The 13,343-nt window shown below is 41.8% G+C and overlaps 1 protein-coding gene across 1 annotated transcript in view; it reads left to right on the forward strand.

Moving 5' to 3' along the window:
- Positions 1 to 355: 355 nt before the first annotated feature.
- The window catches only part of DTNBP1 (dystrobrevin binding protein 1), a 75,779-nt gene continuing 62,791 nt past the window's right edge, over positions 356 to 13,343 (forward strand). Inside the window, exons 1-4 of the mRNA XM_084280069.1 lie at positions 356 to 483; positions 4,060 to 4,110; positions 7,050 to 7,100; positions 9,069 to 9,129. Of these exons, the coding sequence (XP_084136195.1) occupies positions 428 to 483; positions 4,060 to 4,110; positions 7,050 to 7,100; positions 9,069 to 9,129 (219 nt within the window). The 5' untranslated portion in view covers positions 356 to 427. The remainder of the gene's footprint in view (positions 484 to 4,059; positions 4,111 to 7,049; positions 7,101 to 9,068; positions 9,130 to 13,343) is intronic.

The raw sequence follows: 13,343 nt of genomic DNA on the forward strand, positions 1-13,343 counted from the left end.
AACCCAACCGCGGAGCTCGCCGCACTACTTGAAAAGCCTCTAGCGGCAGCTTTAGGGATCCAAAGGCTTCTCAAAGATCCATGCCTGAAACCGCCCGGCGCGCTTCCACCCAGCTTTGCGCCCACACCGGGAACGCAAAGCGAGGAGACGAGACCCTCCTCAGGAGCCCCACCGCGCCGCGCCATAAGCTTGTGAGGAGACCCAGTCCTGGTCCCTCCCTCCGCGGAGGCCCGTGGCGGAAGCGAAAGGAGAGTCCTTCCGCCGGGCGCCGGGGCCGCGGTTAGCAGCCACTGACAGCGCCGCACCCGGCGCCGCCCGCCAGCTGAGGGAGAGGCGGGGACTGAGCCCCGCTCCGCCCTGTGCCGCCCGTCCCCGTACCGCCCCTCCGGCCCGGCGCTGGCCTCCGTAGCCGGAGAAGGCCGGGACGATGCTGGAGACGTTGCGGGACCGGTTACTGAGCGTCCAGCAGGACCTCACTGCCGGGTGGGTAGCGCGCCCGGCCCGGCGGGGGCGAGGGGAGTGGGAGAAGGACTCGGGTTCCGCGGCCGGGCGGGGAGGGAAAGCAGGTGACCGGGGGCCGGGAAGGGGGGGAAGGGGAGGAGACTGGAGGCGGGACCCCGGCCCGCGGCCTTTCCCCTCTCACCTTGGATTCCCGGCGGAGGTTCTCGGTCCCTAAGTGCCGAGACGGGTTGGGAACGCAGCCCCTCATCTAGCCTGCCCCTCACAGCTCTCCCCGCTGCTGTTAAGCGGCTCATGGCGGGTTAGTGAGCCCTGGCAGCTGCGGGCGGGAGTTGAGGGTGCTTGGGACGCAGCTGCGGCCGGGGGAATCGGAGGCTGCTCTTTTGAGGCAGTGAGGAAGATGTGAACGCAGTCAAGCAACGCGCTTGACTTTTTTTTTTACGAAGTAACTGACCCTCCAGGTTTTATAGGCTACTATAACTTCTTACAGAGCATCTCCGTACTATCTGGCGTACGGAAAGCATTTGTTTCCTTGGGAGAGGAGTTGCTCTCGCTCGGGGAGGAGAAGCACAGGATAAGGAGAATACGTTCTGTTTACATTAAAAAGCAGAAAGATGCTGTTCCTACGTTTCCTCATAAAGTAGTGGAGGCTTTTAGACAAGCCCTCTATCAGTGCTATTTTTAGTATAACGAGGTGGTCCAAATGGATGTTCCTGGAAGTCAGCGGATGGCTGGAGACAAAGGTCATGCCTGTGCTGCAAAACTGTTGGCTGGTAATGAGCCGCAGGAGAGTATCGTGTTCTAATCAATTGCTTTTAAAAACGGAATGGTCTCTGGCAACATTGAGTCTGCCTTATAATAGCCCTATGGTAGACATTTATATATAGTAATGGGTGTCTGTGTGCTCCAGAAACTTAAAATTAATAGTTTGTAATAAGTTATTTGCACCAGTATATGGTGGTCCGGAGCAATTGATAGAATAAGCTACCAATCAACTAGATAAACTGCTTATATGTTTTCTGTTTTGTCTTAACAAATGGTAATTGAATATTAAAATCTCTTAAGAATACACACTGAAAGCATGGCTTTCTTGTTGTCTGTGTGTTTGGCTGTTATTTTTAGAACTTCTCACAGGGTTTGATGCCTGTGTACAGTGTAAGGATCTTTTGAAAAAGGTGGGTTTTGCATGTTGAAAGAGGACAGCAGGAAGGTCATAATGTGCTGGATCTTAGGGTTGTTTAACTCTGTATCTCCATGTATTGCTGCAGCGGAGTAAATATGTTTTCTTGTCGTCTCTAATTTACCATCTTCCTTGTGCTGCAGTGTTTTGTTCTGCTTCAGAAACAGCCTCTGACTTCATTGTGTCCATCTTTGTGTTTTAGCAGCTCCGTTAATTTGCCCTTCTTGAAGTGTCCATTTAAGTTTTGGGTTTGGGTTTGGGTTTTTTTTGATGTGTGTGTGTATCTAGAGTGTATTCTTTGTTGCCTTTGGGACCATGTATCTCAGAGCCATACTAGCAGAGACTGTGGAGGGCATAGGGCTTTTCCCTCTAGTGTGCACATGGATTCAGGCCAGAACGTGCTTGTCCTGTTTTGCCCCCTTTCCTTTCCTAGACAATGCAACCACGGTGCCATCATGTTCTGGATTACCCTATTCTCTACACCACCAAAGTGGTAATAGAGATCATTTTATGCTATTAAGACTTTATCTCAAAATGGTCAAAACCCAAATAAAGTAATTCTGATGTCAAGAATGCTGGGCCATTGTGGCCAGCTTGTTAATTACACATGGATGCTTACAAAGTGGGACAGTTGGATTTCTTGAAACATTGGGAGAAGTTTTTTCTGAGGCTTTTAAGAAAAGAATATCACTTCCAAAGGAATAAGGGAACATTTGTATGCAGCTGAAAAAGATTAAATCTGGGGTTGTGTGAGCTAAAGAAAGAGCCATTTAGGCTTCTTGGCCATTTCTGTGCACAGATAAATGAATTCCCCTTTCCCCTGCTCAGCTGTCTGCTGTCTACACTTATGTGCATCTTGTGAGAGAGGTATCTAGAATTTGACCCATTTACCTTCAACCAATCTTTTGCAGGAGAGGAAAAAAAAAACCAAACAAAAAACCCCAACAAACCAAATAAATAACAGAACCAGAACAGTGAGCTGTGTTTGTGACCAGGCAGTAATTTGTGTGCTTCTGCCAGCCTGAGTCATGTGGCTCGCACTGTGGCTGGTTTGTGCAGAGAACACTGCTGAAAGGAAACTGATACTGTGTGGTCCAGTGGTGAGCTCTTCAACCTTCACTCCTGACTGCTTGGCAGATACTCACAATAAGAGAACTGGTAGTTGTGACCCAGCATTTCCTTCATGCCCAGTATGCAAAACGGTGCTGCTCTTGCAGGCTGAGGTGTATACTGGGGGGTGTGGCAGAGGGCCAGTTGCTGGGCTTTCTGCTGCGGCGTTACTTCTCAGTGTGCTGTGGCTGTTGTTGCTTGGCTTGACTGTTACAAACAGCTTTCTAACCAGAAGTGGAGACCTGGCTTAGCATGTCTTTTCTCAGATTGATAGCCACCTATTCTGATGTTGAGCTGTGAGGTTTCTTTTTTTTTTAGTTCCTGAAAACTGGTGGTGGTTATGACTGAGGAAGTGATTGGGCCTGTCCTAGAAGCACCCTGAATATCTGTGTATTAGGGGTGGTTCTTGGTCACTTGGTCTGTAGGATATCTGGGGAGCTCATAGCTCATTTCCATCTTGTTCATGTTTGTGTGTCCTGGACAGCTGGGACTCCAAAAGGCATAGAAGCTGAGGATATGCATCATCTTAGTGGTCAGAGAATAGCAGAAAGTTTTGGTTCTTGCTCTGCCACAGCGAGATATGAGCAATACATGGTATATATGAGCACCGACTTGGCTAGTATATACAGATTGACTGAAAAAGAAAAAAGAACAGAAAATTTCTGGGGGGGAGGGATAATTTGTTGTTCGGTTAGAGTGTTTTGGGGGGATGGGTGATTTGGTTTTGAGGGTTTTACTTTAGGAAGAAGATACCAGTCAGTGTCAACTCAGCTGTGGGTGCAACAAGCATCAGATCTGCTCAGTAGCAGTGTGTTGTGGTGATGCTGCTGCACATTCTAATAGCTGGGAGAAGAAAAGTTGTGCTTGTGCTAGTTCTGTTTTGGCAGACTTGTGTCAAGTGGGTACAAATGTCTCTATGTGACTGTCATGCTTTCCCTTGGCATATACACCTTCTTGTAAAGGGTATTCTTCAGGATAGGGTTGATTATTTCTGTGCAGATATTTAATACCTGTCTGCTAAGGAAACAGTATCAAGAGCTGGATGACTTGGATATATAGCTCCCATTAAACTTTTGCTACCCAATTGCTTGATGCATTGTGGAAAAATCTCATCATTTAAAAGGAGAGTAGGTGGAAACAATTTCATATGACAGTCTCCACAAAACTAACTGAAGTTTGATTTATTTCTGAAATAAGCTGAAACAAAATTAACTATAATAGACTGGAATTAACACGTGTTGTGTTCAGACAAGTTGTTCTCTGGTTTTTTGGTGTTGGAAATATCTGATGTTTTTGTGTTTTGCTTTTAGGTTGAAGACTTTGGGTGACAAATCAAGAGAAGCAAAAAAAAGCAGGCAGAGGTACTTCTGAAGATATTAACATATAGCATTGATCTAGGATGTTCTTGCTAAAGAAAAATATGAGACATTTACAAAAACATTTTCATAAAATGTTATAGAATATTATTTTGATAATAGAAAAGCTTAGGCCTAATATTGAGGAAATGCTTCACTTAATAGAACCTTGACTGATAGGCATAAATAATTAGTGAAGGCCATTAATCAATTTATAAATGACTAATGAAATAATGTAAATATTCAACTTTAATGTAGTACCTTATACAAGATTCAGGTTTCAGTACACAAGTATAATTAATTGTTTACAGTATCTGTTAATCTCATTTACTAAAGTTGTGATTCAAGGTTTTTTAGTGTAAGAACAAAAATATGAGCCTTTTTATTGTGGAAAATTATTTGTACAATGTAGTTCTTGCATTATCTGTTTTCATCTCTGTTGCAAGAAAATGTGAGAATTGTGGTGATTTTTTTTTTTTTTATCCTGTGCGTTTTAGTATATTGTTCATTCTTTCAACTTGTGTAATCTGTAGGGAAAGAGTACTTAACATCTGTGAATAATGCTTAATGCTTCTTTGGATAAGCTCAGATGTGCTTTAGTGTAAAGCATGTTCCTACTAAAACACAGTGTGTAGTCATGAATTAGTTTTAAAACAGGCTCTGAACAAAAAATAAGCCATCTGAAATAAACTATATGCAGTTCTGAAGCTTGATGTTTTGGATTTAAAAGTGAAAATTGGTTCTATTGACAAGACTTGGAAGGTAAACTAAGGATGAGGGAAGGTTTGAATAAAACTGATTTAGGCAACTGCCTTCTTTGTATGTTTCCAGTCCATAATATTTTGGTTTATCTTGTGTGCTGTAAATATCCATCACTTTTTGAGAAAAGCACTGAATGAACCCCTTGAATCATCACAAATAGGGAAATGCCGGGGTGACTTTGGCTTTGTTGGTGAAGTTCTGGGACAACTGTAGCTTAGTTTGATTGTAAGGATGGTTTGTGGGTCAGGATCAGAGGGGAGGCTAATAAAGGTAACGTTACAATGGGAGTTGCTTACTGACCATCTGATCAGGGAGTGAATGTTGTCTTCTCGAAGCAACTTGAGGAATTCTCTGTATTGCTAACCCTCCATTCCTGTGGAGGTCTTTAACTTCCTTGGTGCTGCTGAGAAGTCAACGCAGCAGGATACAGTCAAGAAAAGTTCTGGAGGATGTTAGGGATAACTTCTTGATGCCCTTTTCTTAACCTCTTTGACATGCAAGTATAACATTAGGAAAGCCAGAGCTCTCTTAGAATTAATACAAGAGATGTCAAGGATAAGAAGAGCTTCCAGCCCTGCCTGGGTAATAAAAGGTTGAACAAAAATGTGGGATTGTTGATAAATGGGGTGGATCATTTAGTGACAGCCAATATAGGTGATGAGGTACTTGATTCCTTTGTTGCTTGTCACACATAAGGTCTCCCCAGTCTCTATTGCTTAATGAAAGGAAAAAACTGACCAATAGTGGATGAAGAACAATTTTGGGAACTCAGCATGTGAAAGCCCATAGAACCATATATAGGCCAAGAGGTATTTAATGAAATTCAAGAGGTAGAAATCCACAGTCTTTCCCTGGGAAGAAAGTATCCCCTGCAACAATACAGACTGGGGCTGATGGACTGGCCAGGAAGCAGCTTTGCTGAAAAGATCCTGGGTGTCTTGGCAGACATTAAGGTGAATGTGAGCCAGCAACATGCCTTACAGCAAGAAAAGCCAACAGCTTCCCAGGCTGTATGAAGAGGACAACAGGCAGTGGGGTTGAGGGAGGTGATTATTCTGATTATTCTCCACATTCCTTAGACCTCTTCTAGTTACTGATTTGAGCCCCCAAAGCAAGGAAGATGTTGATGACCTAGAGCAAGTTTAGTGGAAGGCAACCGAGATGGTTGGGATTGAAACTCTTTATGTGAGACTAGGGCTTATTCAGCCTGAAAAATTAGATGGATTTAGGGAGACCTAACAGCAATCTCTTCTGACTGCACTCAGAAAAACTTTGTGTGAGCTCTATAGCTTCCCAAATAGAGATGCTGTTGTCACTCCAGGAGTTGGAGTTGATGATCCTTATGGGTGCCTCCCAACTCAGTATGTTCTATGATTTCCTATAAAGAGGTGGAGCCAGGCTATTGATATTTGTTTGTGGTAGGAACACAAAATGTGATAGGTGTAAGTTGAAACACAATTCAGACAGGAAAAGTGTTTTCCTCAGTACAAACAGGCAGTAGAACAGGTTTCTCACAGAGCCTGTGAAGTTTCTGTTTTCCAAGGTTTTCAAGCTGCCAACTGGACAAGCTGGTCTGACCCCATAGTTGGTCCTGCTTTGAACAGAAAATTGCATTAGAGACTGCCTGAAGTCCCTTCCCACCTCACTGATGCTATCACTTTTCCCTTGGTTTAAAAGAAAAAAAAAAAAGGTTTCATTTATGTTGTTGTGGTTTGTGGTGGGTTTTGTTCTTCTTTGTTCAAATTGGATGATAGTGCAAAACAGCCTATTCTGAATCTTGGATGACATCAAGATCTTCACATAATACATCCTTGAGAGTGCAGCACTGTTAATTTTCTTTAATTTATGATAACTAGCCTTTATATTTCGAGCTGCTGTAAATGAAAATATATGCATCCAATAGGAGTTCATTAGAGTACTAAACTGGCAAAGGTTCTTTAGTATTTATTTGTAATGCAGAATACATTAAGTGTAATGTCTTTATTGAGGGACATAAAGAACTCATGTAGTGTGTAGGAGTCTTATTTTTTATTTAAATCAGAATTGGCAAAATGTTTGTAAAAGTGAACAGTAGGGAAAAATTCTGTGCTCAGCACATCTGTAAATGCAGATGTGTGTGCACATATTTTATAATAGCTTTCTATTCATTAACAACAGTTGTGTATTTACAATTTGTTTTATAGAACTGGTCAGTGTTTGCCAGAGTTTTCTGCTGGACTGGAATTACTGAGCAGGTATGACATTCCATTTCTTTATTAGTGTCTGTTCCCTATCATTTCAGAAAAAACTTCATTAGGTTAAGAAAATGGGAAGATGATGAAGGTATTACTATAGGTTTTTGGATGTTCTGCAGTGACTAGAGTGGGGGTGGTTGCCAAGTGATAAATATGTTTTAAAGCTTCCTCAGTCCTTAATTCCTGTCGTGTTAATGAAACAGAAATTCAGGAGGGAAAGCAAGATTTGAAAGGTGTCTTGAGTTCAGGGTCTAATGCACAAAGGGGAAAGAGACCAGCACTGAGGCCTAACCGGTCGCTTTAATGTTTTACAACTTCTACATATTTTATGATTTCATGCTGTTATAACAGTGTGGTGGGTTGAGCCTGGCTGGAGGCCAGATGCCCACCAAAGCCACTCTATCCCTCCCCTTTTTAGCTGGACAGGGGAGGAAATATCTATTGAGAGGCTCAGGAGTTGAGATAAGGACAGGGAGAGATCATTCCACAATCAGCGTCATGGGCAAAACAGGCTCAACATGGAATAAAATGCATTTAAACAGAGTAGGATAATGAGAAATAAAACCAAATCTTAAAACACCTCCCCCCTCCTCTCCCTTCTTCCCGGGCTCAACTTTATTCCCAAATTCTCTCCCTCCTTTCCCCAAGCACAGGGGAATGGGGGTTGTGGTCAGTTCAGCATCCGTTATCTCTGCTGCTCCTTCCTCCTCAGGGGCAGACATCCTCACAGTCTTCTCCTGCTCCAGCATGGGTTCCCTCTCATGGGAGACAGTCACCCATGAACTTCTCTAACATGAGACTTTCCATAGGGGGATTCAGTTTTTTACCACCTGCCCCAATATGGCTTCCATAGGGTACAGGCCTTCAGAAACTGACTGCTCCAGCACAGTCCTCCACAGAGTTAAAAGTGCTGCCAAGAAACCTGCTCTGGCATGGGCACCTCTCTCCACAGGCTGGGGGTCCTGCCAGGAGCTTGCTCCATTGTGGGCTTCCCACTGGTCACAATGTCCTTCAGGTGCCTCCACCTGTTTTGCTGTGGGATCCTCCACAGGCTGCAGGTGGGATCTCTGCTCCCCATCATTTTCCATGGGCTGCAGGGGGACAGCCTGCTTCTCCATGGTCTTCTCCATGGACTGCAGGGGAATCTCTCCTCCGGTGCCTGGAGCGCCTCATTCCCTGCTCCTCCTTCACTGGCCTTGGTGCCTGCACAGTTCCTTACATCTTCTCACTCCCTTCTCTGGTGGAAAAAATCGGCTGCTTGCGGGGTTTTTTTCTCCTAAATATGATTCCCAGAGGCTCCGTGACTGTCGCTGATGGGCTTGGCCTTGGTCAGCAATGGGTCTGGCCTTGAGCCCAGATGGTGTTTGCTCAGTTGGACCTAGGGGAAGCTTGTAGCTGTTTCTCGCAGAAGCCACCCCTGCAGCCCAGCGCCCCTGCCCCCCTGCCAAAACCTTGCCACGCAAACCCACTACAAATAGAGACAGTATGGCTGTTGTTACCATGAAAAGAAAGTGTATCCCATGTTTATTTAATCACATTTTTTCTGAGCAATAGAAGCTCTCTAGATGATAAATTTCCTTTATGTTTTTATCTTTTAAAACAACAATAACAAATACTCTCTTTTCTTTGTCGGTTGGGTGTTGTTTATGGGTTTTTTAATTTTCTTCTTGATATTGGGTTCTAAGTAGTGCTTATGGCTTTTATATGTAGTCTTGTGCATATTTCTGGATCTTAACATAAGCTAGCAGTTTAAAAAACATTAATCACTTTTTCATTGAAGTAAATTTTATCTTGCTGTGTATTTCTTTCTGGTATTTACTGTTTTACCAAGACAAATGTACAGCTTTTTTAACTGTTATTTCTGGTAATCCCTGTACATATATGCACACTGGCATCCATGAAACCTTCTTCCTTTCTAAGGGGAAATACAATTAAAATATTTAAGTCATTAAACTTTCTTCTCTTCAGATATGAAGATGCTTGGGCTGCCCTTCACAAAGGAGCCAAAGATTGTGCTAAAGCAGGAGAGGTAAGAAAAAATAACAATGCCACTCAAATATTTTAAAACACATAAATAATTTTGAACACAAATTTTTCGGACTAATATGCTGGGTTGACCCTGACCACTGGGTAAGCACCCACACAACTTTGTTCATTGCTGTATCAGTGGGACAGAGTAGAAAATAGGGAGAACAAAATTGAGAAAACTCATGGTTCAAGATAAAGTCATTTTAATAATTAGAAGGCAGAAGAAAAATAAGTGATGCAAAAGCCATTACTCGTAACCTCCTATGAGTAGACCAATGCCTAGCAAGTCTCAGAACAACCGCCACTTTCAAAGACCAATCCCCCAGATTTTATTGCTTAGCATGATATTACACAGTATGGTATCTCTTTGGCCAATCGTCAACTGTTCTGGCTGTGTCCAGCCTGTGTCTGGCTGGGGAAAACAGAAAGCCTTGAGACTGTGCAAGTTTTCAGCAGTATCCAAAACATTAATGTATTATTGCCACTGTTTTTATTGGAAATCCAGGCACAGCACCATGTGAACTGCTATGAAGAAAGTTAACTCCATCCCACCTGGACTGAGAACAACCAGTATTGTGCAAAAGTGATGCTGTGTATTTCTGCTTGTGAAAAACATCAAGTTGCATTGTTTTTACTGTGCTTTTAAGGTTGTTTGACAGGCAGCTGATGGAATGGATCAGAATGTCCAGTTCCTCTTGTTTATTGCAATTCTTCAAGATATCATAGAATCATAAAGGTTGGAAAAGACCTCCAAGATCATCTAGTCCAACCATTCCCTTACCACTTATATTACTAACTAAACCATGTTTAAAGAACCTTATCCAACCTTTCCTTAAACACCCCGAGAGATGGTGACTCCACCACCTCCCTGGGCAACCTGTTCCAATGCCCAGCCACTCCTCCTGAGAAGAAATTTCTCCTAATTTCTAACCTGAACCTCCCCTGATGCAACTTGCAGCCATTCCCTCATGTCCTATCGCTAGTTATCTGCGAGAAGAGGCTGACCCCCAGCTCAACACAACCTCCTTTCAGGTAGTTGTAGAGAGCAAAGGTCTCCCCTGAACCTCCTCTTTTCCACACTAAACAGACCCAGTTCCCTCAGCCACTCCTCATAAGACTTGTGCTTCAGACTCTTCACCAGCCTGGCTGCCATTCTCTGGACACATTCCAGGACCTCAATGTCCTTCTTGTAGTGAGAGGCCCAAAACTGAACACAGCACTCAAGGGGTGGCCTCACCTATGCTGAGTACAGGGGCACAATCACATCCCTGGACCTGTTGTCTACACTATTCCTGATACAAGCCAGGATGCTGTTGGCCTTCTTGGCCACCTGGGCACACTGCTGGCTCATGTTCAGGCAAGTGTCAACCAACACCCCCAACACTCCTTTTCCACTATTTTGCTGGTACTCAGCCTATGTGTTCCTAACGTATTAAGTGTATGTATTGCAAAAATATAATTTCTCTGTGACTGTATTTCTCCCAACATATCATCTAACAAGAGTTATCTTAAGTTCATTCTCCTGTTTACTTTCTCATGCTTCAATTACTATAACAAACATTGAGTGTCATAATTTCCTAGTGCTTTTAGATTACTTTTCAACTGATACGTTGATACCCAGAATTTCTTGTCTTCTGCCCTGTGTTCAGATAGTGGCACTTAAGCAAAAAATATTAATTATATCTGCTTACTGTTTTTCTGTGGGATGAGAGGTTACAAAAGGATATTGAGAAGTATGATTTTGTCAGAGGGTGGTAAGAAGGTGATGATAAAAATATCCAGCAGTTCAGGTGGTTGATTTTTGCACTCTTCTGCCATGATTTGAAAGATTTTAAGTTAGCTGGAAACATTATTTTGAGACTGCTTAAGGCATCTTAACATTGCAAATAAATGACAATGTATGCATTAACAATGTAAACAATTTAACATAAATAGTGTAATACAAACTAAATAATGTGATGCACTGTAAATGGGTGCAAAAATGACATTGTGTTACTGCTTTAGCTGTTTAAAAGCACTGTGGGGAGCTGGGAAAGTATAGACTGTATTTGGAGTTGAGGCTTTTTGGTGTTTAGTGTAGAGCTGTTGCATTGATACCATTTGCCCTCTCCTAATGGAGAGGTAACTGCAATATTTGCCTCTTTGGCTAAAAAGATTTAAGAAGTGTCTGTCCATTCTCCTTAATTTTGTTCAGTTTTCCTGTCCTGGAAGTGGCGAGTTGTGTGGTTTATGTCTGGAATGAAAGGAAAGAAAGTTTCCAGTAAGTGCTACCAGAGCATTGCTCAGCTTTCCTGGAGATCCACACCAGGCTTTCCATTTCAAACCCCAGGGCAGACAGTGTGAAGTGGTGGCCACAAAGCAGAGCAGAACTGAGTTGTGAGATTCACTGTCCTGGTTGAAACCTTCACTCTGGCTTGCTCTATCCTCCCTGACTCTTTTCTTAGGAGTCTTCTCTATATCTTGTTCCAATGGATAAAAAACACACAACTTAATATATTTTGAAGAAGTGTATTTAGGGTAAGAGAAACATTGTTCTATCTCCTGTCTAATAGTACAGCCCATCTTTTCCACTCATTCCATTATTAGAGATGAAGTTCTCTCTGCCAGCTTTGTGTGCTTTACTGTTCATGATGATTTTTGTTTTTTGGAAGACCTTTTAAATAACTTGCTTCCAGTTTTTTAATGCCTTCAATGGTTTGCTTTAAAAATTGTAGTTCTGCAAACGATATGAGGTTTCATATGTGTAAAGCCAATGTAACCTTAATCTCACATGTTATAGCTGCTTAGGAAAACTCAAGTGAGCAGTTTCAAAAAGGCTGAAATTTTCCATGAAATTTGGATGTTTACTTTTAGGAGAATCCAAAACATGTTTTGCTTGTGGGGGATTTTTTTTTTCATTTGTTTTTATAAAAGTAGCAAATACAGGGTTCAGTAAAATAAGAATCATGTAAGCAGTGTCCAGTATCTGGTATTGGCTACTAGCAGATGGATAAGACACGATGAGTAGTTTATAACTGTTGAATAAAGAAACATGAAAGTGTCAAGTTTTAATAGCTGTCTACAGTCTTACCATGGTAAATTACAGATGCTAACTACAAATTCCATCTACAAAATTGTCCTGAAATACTGTTTGTAGATGCTTCTAATTTTAGTTGCATTTAATTTTCTGAAATTTGTGATGCTTTCCCCCATCTTAGGATTTTTTTTTTGTTTGTTTGCTGTACTGTTTAACTGAGATAAATCACACATTCTCAAAAATAGATTTGGCTTTATTTAAATAAAGGTGTTAGTCTTTTTAAATGTTTCATTACTCACTGGGTTTTTGAATAAAATGTCACGCCTTGTCTAGTAAAATAGGGTGGGTAGTTGGAAGGATTTGTAAATAAGTTATTCTAAAAGAGTCTCTCTTGAGACTCACTTCTACTCTCAGTGAGTAGAACTGTAAATCTTTGAGAGTTTCCTTTGCCCAGACTTTTTTATTTGTTTGTTTGTTTCTGCAACTAATTTCTACCAGAAAATGTAGCTGTCTGCAGCTACAGCCACAGGCTGCAGTTGTATGGAACAGGAAGAATGGGTAATGGAGCTAAGAGCAGGGAAACTATAATTGAATCATTCGAGCATCATATAAGGGAAACGTTTGTTAAGATCTCCTGTCTTCACAGAATCACACAATTTGACCTATATCAATAAAGTTTTTAAACCGTGCATCCTCTTCTTATACTGTTGTATAATAAAAGGAAGAATCAAAGAACAACAAAAATTGAACTAATGTAGAAGTGTGTTCATAAAGACTCGCAACTGCTGCGATTAAGTTTATCAGAAGAGCAGGACTGCTATAAGGGCAAATTTTTTCAAAAGACTCATTTTTCTAGAGTGTTTTGAATGTGCAGCATTTTCTGTTTTGTTGTTAAGATAGAAAGCTATATTGGTATTCTCATTTGATTTCGATCTTGCAAAAAAGTTTGTGATGACTTGTAATTTCTGATAATGAAACTAGTTCTGGATCTGGTGTTTCTTCTAATCAAACATGATTTTTAGCTGCAGTGGGAAAATGGTGGCAAGCCAACTTGGTTTTATTGATTAAATAAATTGATATGACTAACTACATTTTAAACTAAGTTGTTCTAAATAAGCCTTACATTACAGCCCTGCAATGTTGATTTTGTGTACCAGTGCAATGCTGCTGTCAAAATTCCAGATGTGTGTTATTTACGG

The sequence above is a fragment of the Gallinula chloropus genome, assembly GCF_964237585.1.
Source record: "Gallinula chloropus genome assembly, chromosome: 2".
NCBI lineage: Eukaryota > Metazoa > Chordata > Aves > Gruiformes > Rallidae > Gallinula > Gallinula chloropus.